The sequence below is a fragment of the Xyrauchen texanus genome, chromosome 18 (assembly GCF_025860055.1).
Source record: "Xyrauchen texanus isolate HMW12.3.18 chromosome 18, RBS_HiC_50CHRs, whole genome shotgun sequence".
Classification (NCBI taxonomy): domain Eukaryota; kingdom Metazoa; phylum Chordata; class Actinopteri; order Cypriniformes; family Catostomidae; genus Xyrauchen; species Xyrauchen texanus.
The window spans coordinates 10455476-10474377 of record NC_068293.1 but is presented as its reverse complement, the minus strand read 5'-3'; the positions used below and the strand labels follow the sequence as shown (position 1 = coordinate 10474377).

General features: G+C 37.4%; 2 protein-coding genes across 5 annotated transcripts; one reads left to right on the top strand and one right to left on the bottom strand.

Moving 5' to 3' along the window:
• Positions 1–2320: 2320 nt before the first annotated feature.
• LOC127658891 (ice-structuring glycoprotein-like) lies at positions 2321–10706 on the bottom strand. Of its 3 annotated transcripts, none has more exons than XM_052148437.1 (8): positions 10553–10706; positions 10180–10240; positions 9452–9542; positions 6025–6677; positions 5040–5994; positions 3504–3567; positions 2894–3018; positions 2321–2653 (listed from the first exon to the last, which is right to left on the bottom strand). In XM_052148437.1, the coding sequence occupies exons 2-8, from the start codon at positions 10222–10224 to the stop codon at positions 2622–2624; spliced, it is 1965 nt and encodes a 654-aa protein (XP_052004397.1). In that variant the 5' UTR covers positions 10225–10240; positions 10553–10706; the 3' UTR covers positions 2321–2621. The 3 variants fall into 3 exon arrangements, with proteins under 3 accessions (XP_052004397.1, XP_052004398.1, XP_052004396.1); XM_052148438.1 differs by having other exon boundaries at positions 6085–6677; XM_052148436.1 differs by having other exon boundaries at positions 5040–6677.
• On the top strand, positions 10194–18593 carry LOC127658892 (tRNA (guanine-N(7)-)-methyltransferase non-catalytic subunit wdr4-like). Of its 2 annotated transcripts, none has more exons than XM_052148440.1 (12): positions 10194–10301; positions 11382–11525; positions 11964–12032; positions 12165–12308; positions 13325–13481; positions 13688–13800; positions 13881–13941; positions 14030–14134; positions 16354–16418; positions 16565–16751; positions 16841–16913; positions 18383–18593. In XM_052148440.1, the coding sequence occupies exons 2-12, from the start codon at positions 11443–11445 to the stop codon at positions 18577–18579; spliced, it is 1254 nt and encodes a 417-aa protein (XP_052004400.1). In that variant the 5' UTR covers positions 10194–10301; positions 11382–11442; the 3' UTR covers positions 18580–18593. The 2 variants fall into 2 exon arrangements, with proteins under 2 accessions (XP_052004400.1, XP_052004399.1); XM_052148439.1 differs by having other exon boundaries at positions 12162–12308.
• The last annotated feature ends 309 nt before the right edge of the window (positions 18594–18902 follow it).

Here is an 18902-nt window from a genome sequence, read left to right as displayed (position 1 = left end):
CGATGAACTAATACATTTTCACATTAGCTCCCATAGAGCTCCTGGCAGGATTTTGAGGGATCTCATTAATTCAGAAAAACAGAACAAAATATTTTTTTTAATGAAAAATTATCTCATAATTCTGAGATAATTAAGTCGTTAATTCAGAAAAACAGAGTAGATTTCTTTTTCTCAAGTGAATGCAATACGCTTCCGTAGCAAACAGCCGCTGACTGTCCGACGGTAACAAGGTTGTGCTGTTTAGGATCCCGCCTCATGAGCAGAAATGAAAACAAATGAGCGCAGCACACAGAAATGATAGTTAGTAGGCCTATATGGAGAGATGGGATTGAATTGATAGATGGAGGACACTAAAAAAATATCTTTATATTAAAGTTAAATGTTTGTTTTTATGTTTGTGAGATTGTGTTTCAATTTTGCATCTTGTGTAACAAATAATCTTGTGTACCTGCGGTTTGGTGGATGTGTCTCTGACTAATGTCAGATTAAACGGTTAGTTTGAAATAAAAGTTTGTTTTGTGAAAATTTTTGACTTCATAAAATGATTCTCTCAAGTCTTGGCTATTAAACAATAAATAAGGTAAGACATATTTTTCTTATATATAGTTTAGTAGCCTATTATTCTTTTTGGCAAAATTTATCATTATAAACAACTTTATATCCATTTCCTGGATTTTGTATCGCCATAGTCCCTAAATGTAGCCTATATGTAAATGGAGGAAATGGGATTCAAATAGAAAACATTTTTCGATCGAGAACATCATTGTGTCCCCCCCACTTCTCAAACCAAAGTTACACCCTTGTGTCAGTTGCTAATAATGGTGCATGTGATTTAGAAGCACACGTTAGCTCTGCAAAGCACAAAGGGCTAGCAAAAGCTGAAAGTTTAGTGAGTACTTTTTGCGACCAGATAAAATTAGCACATTGCTTCATTTTCCATGGCCATTCAAAATAATAGTAATAGTAAATAAAGGTGCAATCATGGCGTCAAATATTTTATTTTAGCACATGAACATTCAAAAGAATGTTGGAATTTTGTATATGTAATGCTAATAGTGTATTTTTCACTGTATTAAAGTTTCCATTCATATAACACTGCTTTGAACCCTATTATAACCCTAACCCCTCTTTTTGGAAAACCAGAATATGATCACCCTACCACCCACTGAAGAGCCAACTGTATTGCTATCGTTTCTGATGCATAAAACAGATAAATGATTAGATGTTCTTTTCCCTATTTTACACTCAAACCGAGGAATAACTACAGCTGTTGCTGTATGTCCAGACTCTGGATTCTTTGAACTGTCAGTATAGATTTGTATACAACAATAATACTCTTGATCTATATATATTGCCTCACTACCATATCCTTAGCTACACATCTTTGTTTGTTGTTTATTTTTCCAGCAACTGTAAATTCCAAAGGCATTTCTCCCACTTGAAGAGCAGCTTCTGGTGAAGATCTGAATGCACCACAACAAATTCTTAATGCCTGCGTAACTTCTACATTTCTTTCAGAGATGCAGAAGCTGAACTATATATAATACTGCCATAATCTATAGTGGATCTTATTAAAGTACTATATATAACTAGTCCCCCAATCTGTCCCAGCAAAGCATCGTAATACATTTATTACCATCTTACATTTGTCCCCTACTTTTTAAATGTGGCATTCAAATGTTAAATTTGAGTCCATCCATGTGCTCTCCAGTTATTGTCCATGTCGTAAATGAAAACCACAATTCACAAGTCATCGGTAGTTATTTTAAAATGGTGTTTGTACAGAAACAACGTAATAAAAGTCTCACCATACTTTAAACGTTAAAATCGTTTTAAATAACCAGACAGCATATAGAGAACCAAATAAACGGTCAGCCTATAGACTTTATAGATTCACAATTCAAGCTTCGGGGGATTCAAGAATAATCTCTCACTAAGGAAATTAATTTATTTTCAAAAAGGTTGTGACTGTTCACACATGATCACTAACCTGAAAAATGCAGTATATTTGTATGTGTGGAAGGGGCTATTGTAAAGCCTTTTCATAACACCTTTATAGATCATTTTGGGGCTTGCAGAAAACATTCACAGTCATCTTAATATAAAGCTCCCCATTAATAACACATGACTATCTTGAGGGTTTAATGCCTCAAGTCTCCACTTAACCATTAGTTGACTGTCATGATAAATTATGTTAATCATATTAAAACTAACAGGAAAAGAGTGACATGCGTCACAACAAAAAACTACATTAATATTTACCAAATCTTTTCTGAAGAAAAAAACAAAATAAAAAACATGCAGACCAAACAGATCACGTGTGGCTCAGTTTATTCAGCATTATTTCCAAAAATATTTCACATAAACTCACTGACAAGTATTACAGCACATGAAATTTTTATTTTTTTTTTACAGCTAAGCTATACTCTCTTCCACATGTACATACTATACATGAAATAGCTTTCTTTCAAGATATATAAGATTTATTGAAAATAGCTATTCAGAGTCACAAAATATTCTCATAAAACTTTCACTTTTACAGATGAAAGACAAGTAATTTAACAGACCTCTTTCACAAAATTCACTGAGGCACAGGAGAGGAAAACAGAAATAAAGGCTGTTTACTTGGAGGACATGTCATCAAATTTAGGTTCTGTAATTACAAAGAGGAATAATATTAGTCAACTGTAATGCAATTTCACATAAGCAACCCAAAACACAAACTAATTTCAGATGCCATCTTTAACAAATTCTTATGGAATTCTTAAAGAACATGTGAAATCAAAATTGGAGTTTTGTGGCTTTTAGTGGTTGTCACAGGCAATTTCATGGGATCTATCAAATAAAAAAAGGACTTCTTTTTCTGAAACATTTAAGCTTAGTATTTACATACCAGGGAATTTAAACTCTGGAAAGGAGGTCAGGTCTCCACCACCATACAGCCGCTGCAATTTAGTTATTTCCTCAGCAAGAGCCTTCTGGTACTCTGGGCCTGCATCAACTAGACTGCCAACAGTACTTAGAAAACATGAAAAGTTAATTATAATTTAAAATGAATAATGTTTGGACAGCAAAAAATTGTAAAATGTTCTTTAAGGTGCGGTCACATTTAAATTTGCACAGTGAAATTCCGCAGGTAGTGCACATGTGAAAACTGCAAAAAAAAACAAAACTATTTGCCAAGCAGCCTCTTTTTAATGCTGCACTTTTTACTCCAGAAGAGTTGTTTTAAAGAAGCTCACCACTAAAATGATTTACTTGCCCATTGTGAATATTCAGTGCAGCTGTGTACAAACACCGCCCACACAGGGGTCAAAGCAAAAGACCACTAAACTTAAACTCCAAGTGAAATCTTTGAGGGGAAATTCTTTGCCACTGGAAGTCCATCATGCAAAATTCCTGATCACGCAGATTCCAATTGAGATGACTGTATTTTTCCAACTGAATTTTGCTGTGCAAAGATAAACGCCTTTAATAGTACTCATACAATAAGCACCACTTACTTGCTCTGGGTGGAGTATGAGCGAATTGCATCAAGGAAAAGTTTCTGAATGGGGTCTAATCCAGCTGACAGTCACAGGAAAAAACAAACAAACACCATAATTAATCAATGGTAAAAATATTTTTAAATACAAGTCATTCATATGGATGCCAGAATCCTTGATGTTGTGAACACCAAAGAAAAAAAATTCTTCTTCTTTAACTCTCATGCATAAGAAGAGTGCCTGGTGTGGATACAGAAGACGACCTACGGACTAAATAGGAAAAGAACTAAGTCAAGGAGCAGGTCAGGCTGTGAGTAACTATGACAAGAGGTTGCATCTGCACTGCAATGAAACAGAAGCATTTAAAAACAAAAGGTTAATAAACCACAATGTTTGTTTACCATCAACAAATTCCCACATGTAATATTGATTATTAATTTGAGCAATTATTGCTCATAAACTGTTGCTTCCATTCCACATACAGCAAACAGTGTGCAAACTCAAGATCACTGAATGCACCGTACATTGGGAAAATGGGTAAGGAACAGAGGACAATACATATTTATATATACACTGTATAAACCACCATACACAGGCAAAGATATAAGGATAAGTAACTGATTACTGATAGCATGTGACGCCCTGGGAAGAAAAGTGAGACATTGACTAAGAAAGTGTTTGGGTGAGGAGAGAGAAACAGGAGAGAAAATTTAAAACATAAATATTATATTGTTGTTACCATACTTGTACTCTTTCAAGACAAAATGGTAAAAAAAAGAAAAGAAAAGAAAGAAAGTGCATCATACTTGGTGACTTCAGTGCTGCCTTAGCATTTAACATAACCTTAAATTTATAATAAACCAAAAAGAAAATCTACAAAGTGGACAAAGTGAAATTTTCCTTTAACATTACCAAAATGAACATGAAATATGTAGATTTATCTCTACACATACACTGCAACAAAATGGGGTTGGGGTTGATGAGAAAAGTAACAGATTTTTCTTTTTAATAACGGTATGAGGAACATTGGGGATTGAAAGCGAAGATAAAATATAATTACAGGAAGACAGGAGCAGAAGGCAAGAGGTTAAAAGGACTAAACATAAAGAAAAGATGCATTTAAATAAAAATAAAATATATCTAAAAAATAGCAGTCGGTAAATGAGAAGTATTCAGTGAAGAACATGCATTGCATAACGTGGTGAAAAGTCAAGGAGCTGCAAGCAAACATATTTAATATTTAATTAAAATTAATTTCTAAAATAGAAAATTAACTTGGCAATTAATGAGTAACATGAGGCTACTTTGCTGCAGTGATGCTGAACTGTCCTTGCAAGTGTTCCACATTAACACATACGGTATACGTCATTAGATACATTTTGCAATTGAAATCATAAAAGGCCAAAATTGCATAGTGATGTGGCCCTTGTTACATCTTTACCATTATCATTACAAATGTCTATGTAGAAAACGTATAAATGACGTTAAAACTGCTGTCAAATTCTGCATTATACCAAAATATGAATTAGGGGTTATAGGGGATATGGTGTATACCCTCAGGCGTCTCCACAACTGCAGCTTGGTCAGTAGCATCTGTTATCACAGGGGCAGAATCTTCAACAGGAGATGCTTCTGCAAAAGGCTCTACAACAGGCTCAATGGGGGTAGCTTCAGCCACAGCTTCTGCAACAACTTCAGTGACAGCCTCTACAACGGAGGCAGCTTCATCAAGTGCTTCTTTGGCAGGTGTATCTTCTGTAGGTGTGGCTTCAGAAGCTGGTGCAACATCAGCATTGGCTTTAGCTGCAGGAGCTTCAGGAGTGGCAGCTTCAGCCACAGGAGTGGCAAGTTCAACAATAGGTTCTGCGACTGTGGTAACGGACTCAGAAGCAGGAGATGCGGTTTCGGCAACAGTCTCTGAAGGTGCAGCTGTAGCTACAGAGGCTGGTTCATCAAAAACAGGAGCTTCAGCAACATAACTAGGCTTGGTGGCACCAGCTTCAGGTGAACAAGAAGTGGCAGTGGCTTCAGTGCTTTCGACTGCAGGTGTAACGCTTTCGAGTGCAGGGGCAGCAGCTTCAACTGCAGGTGCTTCAGCTGAAGTCTCTTCAGCTGCAGGGGCAGCATTTTCAACAACAGGTGCAACAGGTTCACTTGCAGTAACAGAGTTTTCAACTGCAGGAGCAGCAGCTTCAGCTGCAGGAGCATCTGCCTCAGCTGCAGGGGTAACAGCTTCAGAAGCAGCTGCCTCAGCTGCAGGGATAGTGACTTCAACGGCTTTAGCTGCAGGGGCTGTGGCTTCAGCTGCAGAGGCAGCAGCTTCAGCAGGAGTAGCTGCCTCAGCAGCAAGGGTAGTGACTTCAGCAGCTTCAGTTGCAGGGGTTGTGACTTCAGCAGCTTCAGTTGCAGGGGTTGTGACTTCAGCTGCAGGGGCAGCAGCTTCAGCAGGAGTAGCTGCCTCAGCAGCAAGGGTAGTGACTTCAGCAGCTTCAGTTGCAGGGGTTGTGACCTCAGCAGCTTCAGTTGCAGGGGTTGTGACTTCAGCTGCAGGGGCAGCAGCTTCAGCAGGAGTAGCTGCCTCAGCAGCAAGGGTAGTGACTTCAGCAGCTTCAGTTGCAGGGGTTGTGACTTCAGCTGCAGGGGCAGCAGCTTCAGCAGGAGTAGCTGCCTCAGCAGCAAGGGTAGTGACTTCAGCAGCTTCAGTTGCAGGGGTTGTGACTTCAGCTGCAGGGGCAGCAGCAGCAGGAGCAGCTGCCTCAGCAGTAAGGGTAGTGACTTCAGTAGCTTCAGCTGCAGGGGCAGCAGTTTCAGCAGCAGGAGCATCTGCCTCAGCAGTAAGGGTAGTGACTTCAGTAGCTTCAACTGCAGGGGCAGCAGCTTCAGCAGCAGGAGCAGCTGCCTCAGCATTAAGGGTAGTGACTTCAGAGGCTTCAGCTGCAGGGGTTGTGACTTCAGCTGCAGGGACAACAGCTGAAGCAGTAGTGGCTGGTGCTTCTGTTGCAGCAGGCACAGCCATGGTAGTCACAACTGGCTCAGAGGCAACTGGTTCAGATACAGGGTTAGCAGCTGGTGCAGCTTTTGTAAAGGTAGCAGCAGCAGCTGGGGCTGCAACCTCCTTCTTAGGGAATTCCACATACGCTTTGTGTTGGACAAGTTTTTCTATATTGAAGTAGGTTTTTGGAGCCCCTTTGTCTAGGATGGAGGGCAAACATAAACATTTAATAATTTGATACATCATGTGCATTATCAGGCCAAAAGGAGGCAACTCAAATTCATAGAGCAATGTATCTTACCCATTTTCTTTAACATAAAGAAGCAGATCAGCATCAACTGTGGAGGTGGAGCTTAGAACACCTCATAGTTTGACTAATTTAAGTAAACTACGGCTAATTTAAAAAAACATTTATGGGCGGCTGTGGCTCAGATGGTAGAGTGGGTTTTCCACTAATCGCAGGGTTGGTGGTTTGATTCCCAGCCCACATGACTCCACATGCCGAAGTGTCCTCAGGCAAGACACTGAACCCCAAATTGCTCACAATGGCAGGCTAGCACCTTGCATGGCAGCTCTGCCATCATTGGTGTGAATGTGTGTGTGAATGGGTGAATGAGACACAGTGTAAAGAGCTTTGAATACCGCTTAGGTTAAAAAGGTGCTATATAAGTGCAGACCATTTGCCATTTGGTTTTAACCTGAACAACTCACACCAAGTAAACCAGTTTTTCATAAATACTGTTTAGGTAAAAAATATTGTACATTAAATGTCATTATAATAATAAATTATAACTTTTAAAGAAATGTAACAGTATATGGGTAAAATTTTCTAAAAGAGTAAAAAAATATTGGTACCACCCTTTGAGCAATCAATAATTTTTCCATATTAGGAACATCTAAATGTACAGTATATGGGTAAAATTTTCTCAAAGAGTAAAAAATGTTGGTACCACCCTTTTTTTCATATTAGGAACATCAAAATTGATAGTATTTGCAGAATTTACTGTATAAGGCAAAGTAGGACCAGACTTTGCTGAGATTATGATTTTTTAAATAATAATAATTAAAAAAAAAAGTGTGCCATTTAACACAACTCCAGAAAGAAGTTGTGAGCCTTTTCCTTTAATGCATAACAACACCTTTCCCAAATGCAGTGGCAAGAAAAAGTTGAAATTACCTGCCTTTATGTATAAATTTTTCTTAAAATCTGGTTTGAACTTCATTTTCAGTTACAATAATGAACAAACACAATCGGTTTTAACTAACAACACACAAATTATTGTATTGTTATTGGACATAATGAATACATCATTCAAACATTCACAGTGTAGGTTGGAAAAAGTATGTGAACCCCAAGGCTAATGATGTCAACTAAAGCCAATTACAGTCAGTTGGCAAACCTTGCATCCAATTAATGAAACAAGATTAGAGGTGTGCATTAGAGCTACTTTGACTTATAAAAAGCCCTCAAACATTTTGATCTTGCTATTCGCAAGAAGCATCTGCTGACGTGGACCATGCCTTGCAAAAAGAGAGATCTCAGAAGACCTACAATCAAGATTTGTTGCTTTGCATAAAGCTGGAAAGGGTTACAAATTTGTCTCAAATAGTTTAGATATTCATCTGTCCACAGTTAGACAGACGGTCTATAAATGGAGACGATTTAGTACTGTGGCTAATTTCCCCAGAATTGGCCATCCAGCCAAGATGACTCAAAGGGCATGCTGCAGGATGCACAAAAAAAAAAAAAAGAGCCAGAGAGTGACAGCTAAAGACTTGATGGAATCATTGGAACGGGTTAACATCACAGTCTACTATACGTAAAATATTAAACAAGCAAGATGTCCATGGCAGGAGATTACGAAGGAAGCAGCTGCTTTCCAACAAAAACACTGCCTGAAGTTAGCCGAAGACCATCATGACACTCCACAACGCTACTGGGAAAATGTTTTGTGGACTGATGAAACACTAGCTGAATTTTCCAATGATTTTCAGGTGTTAGCTTCATTAACATAATCACCAGCCAAGCAAGGGGAGACTGAGTGCACATTAGCGACTCTCAGCGGAAAGTGTTACTCACTTGACTTTCGGGACTCCCTGCTGAGTTAATGGTTTCAAAGACTGAAACTGTTTTAACTGTTCATGAGATGATAGCCTGTGGGAAAAAAAAACTGTTCTTGTGCCTGACGGTTCTTGGCAACCAGTTTCCTCAATGTCGCTTCCATCATTCCAAATAATTCGGTCAGGGTTTATGTTTTGATAATGATTATGCATTATCCCTTGTGGTTTAGTAACCTTTCTTATGGGAAGATCACAGGTGAATTGTAACAGTATAAGTAATTGGAAACATGAGAAAATGTGTACATATATTGAGAGTACAGAAGTTGGGTGCCAAGTATTCTGAATATAAAGTATTAAATAAAATAAATGGGTCAGTCTATCCCAAAGTGGTCAAATACAGGTTGCTTAACTTTTTTTTTTGAGTGATTACCTCTATGTATTGGTATTGCAAAACCACCAGCTTATTATTTTACTTGGATTAACCACGGCGGCCATTTTTGTATCATGGCACACGAAAAATGTTGGTTATACAGCCGTTTATGGAACCCTCAATATCGAACAAACAAAAAAAACTGATCTCTAGAGCACATTACAAGCTACATGTACATATACATAAACATTTTCACATTCTTGTTTGTTCACTTTTGCCCATGTCTTCAGTATGCATATGGTTATTTGCAAGGTATTACTCCTATACTGCACAGAAAGGGAACAAAACACACTCTCCAGCAGGTTCAGAAACAACCGATGAGGTCAGTAGACATGTCCCCTGCAAGATCTGAACCCCTGCAGTCTTCACATGCATGGCATGTCAATCTCACCAACAGAACACTCCACCCCCTCAAATGCATGATACACCCCCAAATACTATTACAATCATTTAAAACATTGCATCAATACATGCAGCATTTACCTTTGTTGGACATTTTGGACTTCTTGCTATCCCCAGACTTTGAACTAAGAGCGACAACTGGAGCTCTTAAAGAACTCTCCAACTGCAGACACTAAACAAAAAAGCAACAGAAACACCACATAGATTTCAAAACAGACCATGAACACCTATTAATAACCACAACTACCATTTCCCCATTATAAGGAGGGAGGGTGTAGGTAAATGTGAAAGCAGTTTTCACTAATCTTTGCTCTGGTCTTAAACAAAGTGACCAAAAGTACACCGTGTTCTCAACACAAGTATGCACATTTGAACAACATACAGACATCAACAGTTGTACCTGTCTTCGCAATGGATATTCATATATATTTTTTTAAATAAATAAAAAGTGATTTCTAGACACACTGACTTAAAACGACTATATAGCAAACATAATATATGAATCATTAATTGCAACGTTTACATATAAAATATAATTTGCACACATCTCTAGTACAATCAGATCCAGATCGAGTAAATACATAATAATAATAATAATAATAATGGAATAATTACAGTATTACGTGAATAAACGGCAAAAGAAGACGCATTTGTATTGGGGTTGATTGGATTAAATTCTTCTCTGATTTAACACTTGAGTTACCACAGATTTGTGTTCGGATATACTCGGAGTCCGCATATTTTTGTAAATGCACTAAATGAATGCATGCAAATGTATTGATAAATGTCGAAGAGAAACGCTGTTTTACCCTGAGAGATCCAAGTCGTCCAACCCTGAGCAGAGAGGCTGCCATCTTTACTGCTGAATCCCTATTGACATAAACAGCGGCATGAAAATATTATCCATCACAAATCCTCACAACGTGAAATTGTAAGTGTTAAATATCTGTCTCGTTAAAATAAAGGTCGCTCGACCATGTAGCGCAACGGTTCCTTTGCGCAAATTATAATTTGAGCTGTTTTGTTGCTTTTTCTTTGCATTCCATTATTTCAAGACTAGACAGCAACATAGGAAACACCACACATTTGACAAGGTTTAATGTTCGTTACGCACGACTGTAAATAATAGAAACCAGCATAAGATATCCATGAGAAATGCCACCGGCTCCATGGTAAAGTTACCTGACTTTGTTTAGAGATGTTCGAATCAATGCAAATCAAAGACTTCTTACAAACGACAGCAAGTGAACTTAAGAAAGGTCCAAAAACGAATAAAGAACACGTTTGTAGCATGCATGCACTGCTTGAAGTAAAGTCCTTGCGTAACGAACACGCCCCTCTTGCAGCTCAGCAACTGATATACTGTCTTTCTGAAAATCAAGCAAAAATAATTCGAGTATCCCAATCATGTATATACGCTAATAAAAATAACTTTTTGTGAAAAGTGTGATTAATCATTCATACAATATTAATTCTTCTCATCCCGCACACTCGTAATGGCTGTTTTTGTCAAAAATTGAGACAATTCCTCCTATTGTTCTACAAGATATCCTTTTTTATAAAAACAGTTTGAATCCCCAAATTTCTGACATGGTTAATATGGTATTGTTGCTGGATAAATATCATATTCATACATGTAAATGGAAAAAAGCAAGCCCTCCTTTAATTTATTTTTATGTGATTTTGTGAAATCATTCCAGAGCTTCAAATATTTTAAAAAAGGAAATAAAAAGATTGAATCTTTATGTTTTGCTATGTCAAAGTATTTGTTGTTTTAGTACATCCTTGTTTTGTGTTTTTATATATGTATGTATGTATGTATGCGTATATGCATATGAATCTATATATATCCTATTCGGTTTTGAATCTTGCTCCTTGTCCTTGTTCCTTTAAGTTTGTTCTTTGTGTCTTACGTTGTTGAATGCTCCCTGTTTTGTTTTGTGATGTTTAATTGCAATAATAATACATAAAAAAAAATAAAAATAAAAAAATGGCTGTTTTGTCATGCCAGATTGCAGCACATTGATGATGCACTAAACACGCGACTGACAGCTCACACGTGAACAACAATCATGGCAGTAGTGTGTTCTAAAGGAGACTGGTTTGTTTGTAGCTGTTCTACTTCTTTAGTTGCCATAAACCTTAAACAGACGAGGTGAGTAGCTGTGTTTTGGTCATTTATCAACTGTCTCTTTGTTTGCAGATTCTTTAGATATTTTGCAGGAACTTTGGTGCGTCAGCATAATTTCTGCAGTGCTCCAAAATGTGACGTTAGCGCATTCAAACTTTGTGATAAATACATATTCTTCTTTTGGATAGATTTCATTTAATAAAATAGTGCATTTAGAAATACGTGATATGTATTGGTTTAATGTCAACACATATAAAAAAAATGAAAAGTAGATTATAAATATATAAATTACGAATTGGATTATATTCACAAAATAAAAACAGAACTAAAAGCCTTTTGTATACTGTTTTGACCTCAGAACTTTTATTGAAACTCTTGAAGAAATGCACTAAAAGAACTTGTTCATGTTTTAGATTTATGTGTTATTTTACTTATGCAAATGCAAATAATGTTTTCTGATAGAGAGCCATTTGTGTTTGACTGTGCTAAAGCCAAGAAGAGACCGAAGGAAGCTGAGGGTGGTAACACAAGGTAACATTATTTTTGTAAAAATATTTTCTCCACATGTTTTTGAATTTAACTTTATATTCAGAGGATTCGTACATAATACAGTAGCTGTGATTGTGAGCATCATAAAGCTAATGCATATTTGTGTTGCAGTAGTGAAGGAGGACCAGAGGGGATTGACAGTGATAGGATTCTTGCTTTTGCAGTCTCAGCCTCTGGGAAGCATGTAGCACTCACAGATGACCACAAACGTCTTGTTCTCTTCTGTACTGAGCCATCCTGGCAGTGCATTAGTACACGGTAACAGCAAACTCCCATTTCTGAGGTTATAGGAAACTTAGTTGAACAGTTGACCCAAAAGTTGACCCATTTACTCAGCCTCCTGTTGTTTCAAATCTGTACCTTGACCATTGACTTACTTCAGTGGCACACAAAGGGTAAATGTTTAAATAATAAACCTGTCTGTTCTCTTCCATATAGAGAAAATGAATGAGGGCTGTTTCCTGACACAAAACTATTGTATGGCTTCAGAAGACTTTTATGATACTTAAAGGGATAGTTTAATTTTAGGGAAAATTTTAATTCTCTCATCGTTTACTCACCCTTATGCCATCCCAGATGTGAAATGAAGATTTGTATTAGAATATCTCCACTCTGTAGGTCCATACAATGTAAGTGAATGGTGACCAGAACTCTGAAGCTCCAAAAAGCACGTAAAGGAAACATAATAGAAATCCACACTCCAGTGGTTTAATCCGTCTCCTGAAGTGATCCAATCGATTTGGAGTAATAACAGAACAAAATATAAGTCCTTTTTCACTATAAATCTTGACATCAGCAGTCTTCTTGGCGATCATCATTATTTCATGCTCAATAACACTACTTGGTGCTCTGTGCATGCGTCAAGTATTAGGAAGTGTAATTGAGCTTAAAATCATGTTTGTGCCTTAAGACTGCAATGGCAAGATGCACAGTGAAAAAGGAGTTACAGGTTTTGGCTGTTCTTACCCAAAACTGACTGGATCAGTTCAGGAGACTGGAACAATAAGACAGGAGTCTTATTGGTTACTTCTATGCTGTCTTTATATGCTTTTTGGAGCTTTACATTTTTGGCCACCATTCACTTGTATTGTATAGAGCAACAGAGCTGAGATATTCTTCTAAAGATCGTTATGTGTGTTCTGCAGAAGAAAGTAAGTCATACACATCTGGGATGATTTGAGGGTGAGTAAAAATAAAATCAGTTTTGGGTGAATTGTACCTTTAATGCTAAATTCCCTAAGTTTAAATAGAAGTCTATTGTTATTCCCTTGTAGGTGGGTTGTGCGAAGATGCACGTCTCTTGTATTTACTCAGGCTGAAGATGAAGTCTTTGTGGCTGATAAGTCTGGTGATGTATATACATTCTCTGTTCTGGAGCCACAAAAACCAGGAGAGCTGAAGCTGGGACATCTCTCTATGTTATTGGCTGTGGTAAGTGTAATGTTTGGCTTTGTTTCTGTACACCAACAGATCAGGATGAACCTGTGAAACCTTATATTGTGATAAAAGGAAGCCAACTTAATTATATATTTTACAATTTAATATTTTATCCAATATGTATACATTTGAAAATGTACTGCATTGTAGAAATGACTCATCTTTAATTAAACAGAAGCCTTTTTTACTTGCTTCTTCAGACTCTTTCTACAGATGATAAGTACATCATAACAGCGGACAGAGATGAGAAGATCAGAGTAAGCTTCCGGCGGGCACCCTACAACATTCAGGCTTTCTGCCTAGGGCACAGAGAGTAAGTGTAAACAGTGGGAGGCAATGGATATTACACCTCATTTTGTTGTCTTTGTTTAAAACCTTTGTTTTCCTATGCAGATTTGTCAGTGCATTGCTTGTGCCTGCAGGGCATCCTGACTTGCTTCTCTCTGGTTCAGGGGTAAGTGTTTTGTTGTGATGTTCTGTCAACATAGCAATTATATGTGTCATATTTGAATATACAGCAGGACTAATGGATGTATTTGTAGGATGGCACAATGAAGGTCTGGCACTATGAAACTGGTCGGCGGTTACAGAGCTTTGATGTGAGGCAGCTTGGCATTTTACAGACCTCTGATGCAGATACTGAAAAGGTGCCATCCATTTGTCTTCAGACAGTCATCCACACACATACCCTCATTTAAACGTGTACAAAATGAAAATTGTGTTGGTGGGGTCGACACTAGTAAAAAGCATAGAGATGAACAGCAGCATTGAACTAAATTATATACTGTATCATCCTCGTACAAGTTCCTTTGTTGAGGCCAGGAGCATGTAATGCGTTTATGATTACAAAATAAAAGTCCCTGGATACACAAGTTACTCATATGTGGTGCCATTTGAAAGCTTAGAAAATCACTTTTGCATTTAAGTCACATAAAATAATAAGAAAATACTTGAAATGAGCACTAAATAAAATGAGCACCACATTTAGCTAATGATGTAGATATAAATATGAAAGTGTTTCAGCATATGGAAATTAAAAAGACATGTCATGTATAAACGAATGCTCTCATTCTCAGGAATTTGATTGTGCAGTTTATGTTGTTGTCTTGACACTACAGTTTCAATGTTTATCAAAAGAATCACAAAGTGAAATAGATCTTAGACATCAAAGACAAATGTCTCATGTCTGCTTCGATCACTGCTTCTGTAAGTGGCAAATAGACCTTATTCAAGCAAGCATCAAGGAATAAAATAAGACTTTTTGCAGGGAGAGAGAGCGAACAGAACCAGAATTATATAAATTTAGGGGGGAAAATTGTGTTAATCTTAAAATAGTAAGGATATACAGTATTATATATGAATTATGGGAATCTTTGTTTGAAATTTTGGGGGGTTTTGGGGACCATTTTTGTGCAATTATTCCATTGTATTTGTTTAAAGGGGTCATGACATGGGTTTTTTATTGTATTATTATGTTCCCTTAGGTGCAATTATAGTATTAATATATTTTTTTTTAAGAAAAACTTTTAAAATCTAGTGATTTATGACCTTTTCCCACCCTGTTTCTCATCCTCTGATTCAAACAGTCTGTTTTGGGGGCGTTTTCCATTTAAGACTTCAGTGTTAACGCCCACTGTTATGATTGGCTAACGTCAGTGCCTATGTATCAATTATTGACGCCCCCAGCCAGAACAATATGCAAGTAAACTAAGTAAAAACACTGTGATTATTCATAATGAATGAAATTGCGCTTTAAAAAGTAGTTTAAAGTTTAAAATAGATTACTTACAGTTTGCGTCGTCGTTGTTCCCAGAATAGTCGGCACGGACTTATCTTTGAGCAACAGTTTTCTGGCAAAGCCAGCATCATATTGAGATTTGTTCTCAAAACAGTCATCCTTAAAATGTACAGAACAAACGCTTAAGTTAACACTGCCGTGACTGGGACGTCTGCAAAAAATAAACTGCATCCATTTTTCCCTGACGTCTGGATCTTTCGGCAGCTTATTCAGAGGTTTTGTTTGACCACAGCCAGGAACAGCACATCTGTGTGGCATCGTAATTTTCCTGTGCACAAGTAGTCTCTGTCAGAGCTCGCTGTCCATCGACTGAACACTTGTGAGGCGCACGGCGATACTGAAATGAGCGTAGTTGTCTTGCGCTTAAAGCGTAGTTATCTTGTGCTGGAGGCGGTCATATGCAAACGCTGGTACGTCACTTCTAACCGACACGTCACTTCTAACCATGAATCCAGATCGAGCTGTATTTTGAGCTTGATTAAATAAATGATTCGTTTAGAATGGGGAGGACGTCTTAAAATATTAAACTTGCAGGACGTTTTAATGATACAAAGACCTCTTATATACCAAAAGATCAAGGCAAATTTGGTTTCTCATGTCATGACCCCTTTAAGGTGAGCTTTTTAAATTAGGGTGTTAAAAATTGCACGAGGCACTCATAAAATGCACCAGAGTTTAAGTGGTTAATTTGAAAAATTATTGTAATAAACAATATATTTTTTGTGTGTTGCTACAAAAAAGTTTATGTAAAATGAACTATTTCATTTTAAACACTATCTGATTCACTAAAATGAATCTGACTTCCCAATGCAACATGGAGAGCATGATGATTATTCTCTTCAGTTCACTTTGATGAATCCGATGAACATGGCATGAAGTGTTTATATCTGTTGTCTCACCATTTCTATGACATTGTTATCCACACTTGTTTTATCAACTTTGTTTGTGATGTTTCTTCTATTTGAGAATAGGGTATATCAGTTTGTGGCATTAAAGTTTTTTTTTTTTAATTGACATCACTCAATTAAAGTGATGTTTTAAAGTGAAATTTGACATTTCTGTCCTCAGAGGTTTGCGGTCAGCAGGATTATAAGCTCACCAGATGGGCGACACGTTGCTGTGCAGTGTGAGAGGTACATTTCATGATTTTGATCCTGTAAACATACTGAACTTTTTTTTAAGAGACTCCTTTGATCAGATCATAACACACAAGCTTAAATATAGTCTTTTTACACACAAAGCCCAAGTCTAAATGGGTAACATACTGTCATCTTTTTAGATTTCCCTCGGTTCAGCTCTTCCTGGTGGATGCCGGGACAGAGGGCTGCCTAAACCCAGCTGAGACACTAGCTCTTCCTCTTGCCCCCTGGGACATGACCTTTGATGCACAAAACCAGCTTTGGCTCTTGCTGGAGAGTGAAGATGTGAATGTGCTTCTATATCGATACTCAGAGCAGCACTGGAAGGTACACAGACCTTTATTTTTTGTGGCTGTGTGTTGATGTACTGAAGTTTACTTGACTCTACTTGACTTACTGGTTTTCCGTGTGTATAGCTGTGTGACACAGAGACCCCTGAATTGAAGAGGGCCACTAAAGCATTACAGGCTCAGTGGAATGTCTTTAAAGGTAAGAAATCAAAGAAATATGATTACAAAACCGAGAAAGAAAATGATTGGGGGTTCCCAGTTCAATTGGTTGCTTATGCATATCCTTATTAAAGGGGTCATATCATTAGGAATCAAAAGTTCCTTAATCTTTTGAGTTAAAAGTTCAGTGTACTATGAAAACATACTGAAATGTTTCAGAACTCAAAACTTCCTTCCCGGAGACAAAAAAATAGTATTTATTGAAACTAAGCTGCAAAAATGTATTGCTGTATGTACTTCTGTAACTTTCTGACGTCAGACAGCTGAAGACATTTGAACTGGGCCCACCCAGTAGTGAGGAGGTACTAGAAATTGCATAGATAATAATACTAATAATAATAATAATAATAATAATAATAAGCACCTGATATGTGTCTATCAGACCTTGTGATTTCCTGCCTGTGTGTAGCACCTGCAGCTCTGCATACACATCTGAAGGAACCCAAATTAATGGCTGAAGTTTATATTTATCTAGGTCCCTGATAATTTTTGTCTGATTTAGTGTAGATAGCTTTGTAAGCCTGTAACAATGTACTGCAGGTTGCAAAGAGGCAGTTGTTGAAGGATTAGGTGTTGCAAATTTCACTGGACTGGATAATAAATCCGAAGCTCACAAATATGTCCAGGACATCACTGTTACTCATTTCACATGCAAAGAGGGTGCTTCTATAGAAGTCTTAAAGAAACAACAGCATAAAAAAAAAAAAAAAAAAAAGAGGCCAGTTTAATTATAGGGGTAAGAGAGAGGGTAGAAAATGGTCATGAAAAAATAAATGATGACTTGGAACAAAAAAACTTAACATTAAAAGAACATTATTCAAGCATTATAAGTGGGTAAAAAATTATTTAAAGAAAAGCTGAAATGACCAAAGTTTAGCAATGCAACTATGTGGCGCTGGCTGGTTCTTGAGCATGTAATTAGCCAATTGGCTGGCTCACATGTGACATGTTAAGCCAATCGGCTTGCATGGTGTAAGCTGATTGGTCCTTTGTCTTGTAATTGGGTGGCCAATCAACTTCTCTCTCTTTGTGTAACATTTAAATGGCTCAGTTTTCAAGATAAGCTGGTTTCTCTGCAGTGCGCTGCGATAATTTTTCTATGAAACCCTCCTCCACCCCAGCTACACTTGTCTAGCTCCGCTACATGGGGATTTGATGTAATGTCTATTTGTGCAGCAGCATGCCATACAGGCTCATTGCAGCATGTCTTACATTTAGTCTAATTGAGAAGCAGCATGTCCACATGCTAACTCAGTATGTCTATGTATATAGTAGTAGCATAGCAGATCTAGTCCACCAATACCAATATCCTATCAATATGTCATACCCACTTTAACATGCTAAATATTTCTGATAGTTGTCATGACTGAACTATAGAGATGATTTAAAGGGGTCATAATTTTTTCTTTTCTTCTGAACACTATTTTCCCTTCCATCATCTGTTCATAGGTTTTGTGGGACTGGAGAGTCAGTTTAAGCACCTGTATAAGGTGAACTTTGACAACATGGCATCATATTTGCAGAAGAAACAGGAAAGACTCGAACAGGAAAACAAGAAGAGAGCAGCAGCCAAAGGCACTAAACACAACATAGATGGAAAAAGGAGTAAAAAGGAGGGCAACCCTGTATCTCAAATGACCAGCTGAGGGAGTGCCTGTCTGTACTTCTGCTTTCAGACCCCCAAAAAGCTCCTTTGTAATGTTTATATATTCTACAGTACTGCAGTGACAATGATTATATAATTTTTATACTGTAAATGTGTTTCATTTAGTAAAGCCTTACAGTTTACACTACTTTGTTTTCTTTTCTCTGTTTTCTTTGTACCATGCTTTGGCCAGTAGAGGTCATAAAACTTTGAATCACACTCAATGGATGAGAAGTTACAAAGCAGCAATAGAGCTTTGCCAAACTAGATTTTTATTTTGACACACAAGTGTGGCTGTGCGGGATATAATTACAGTATGTTCAA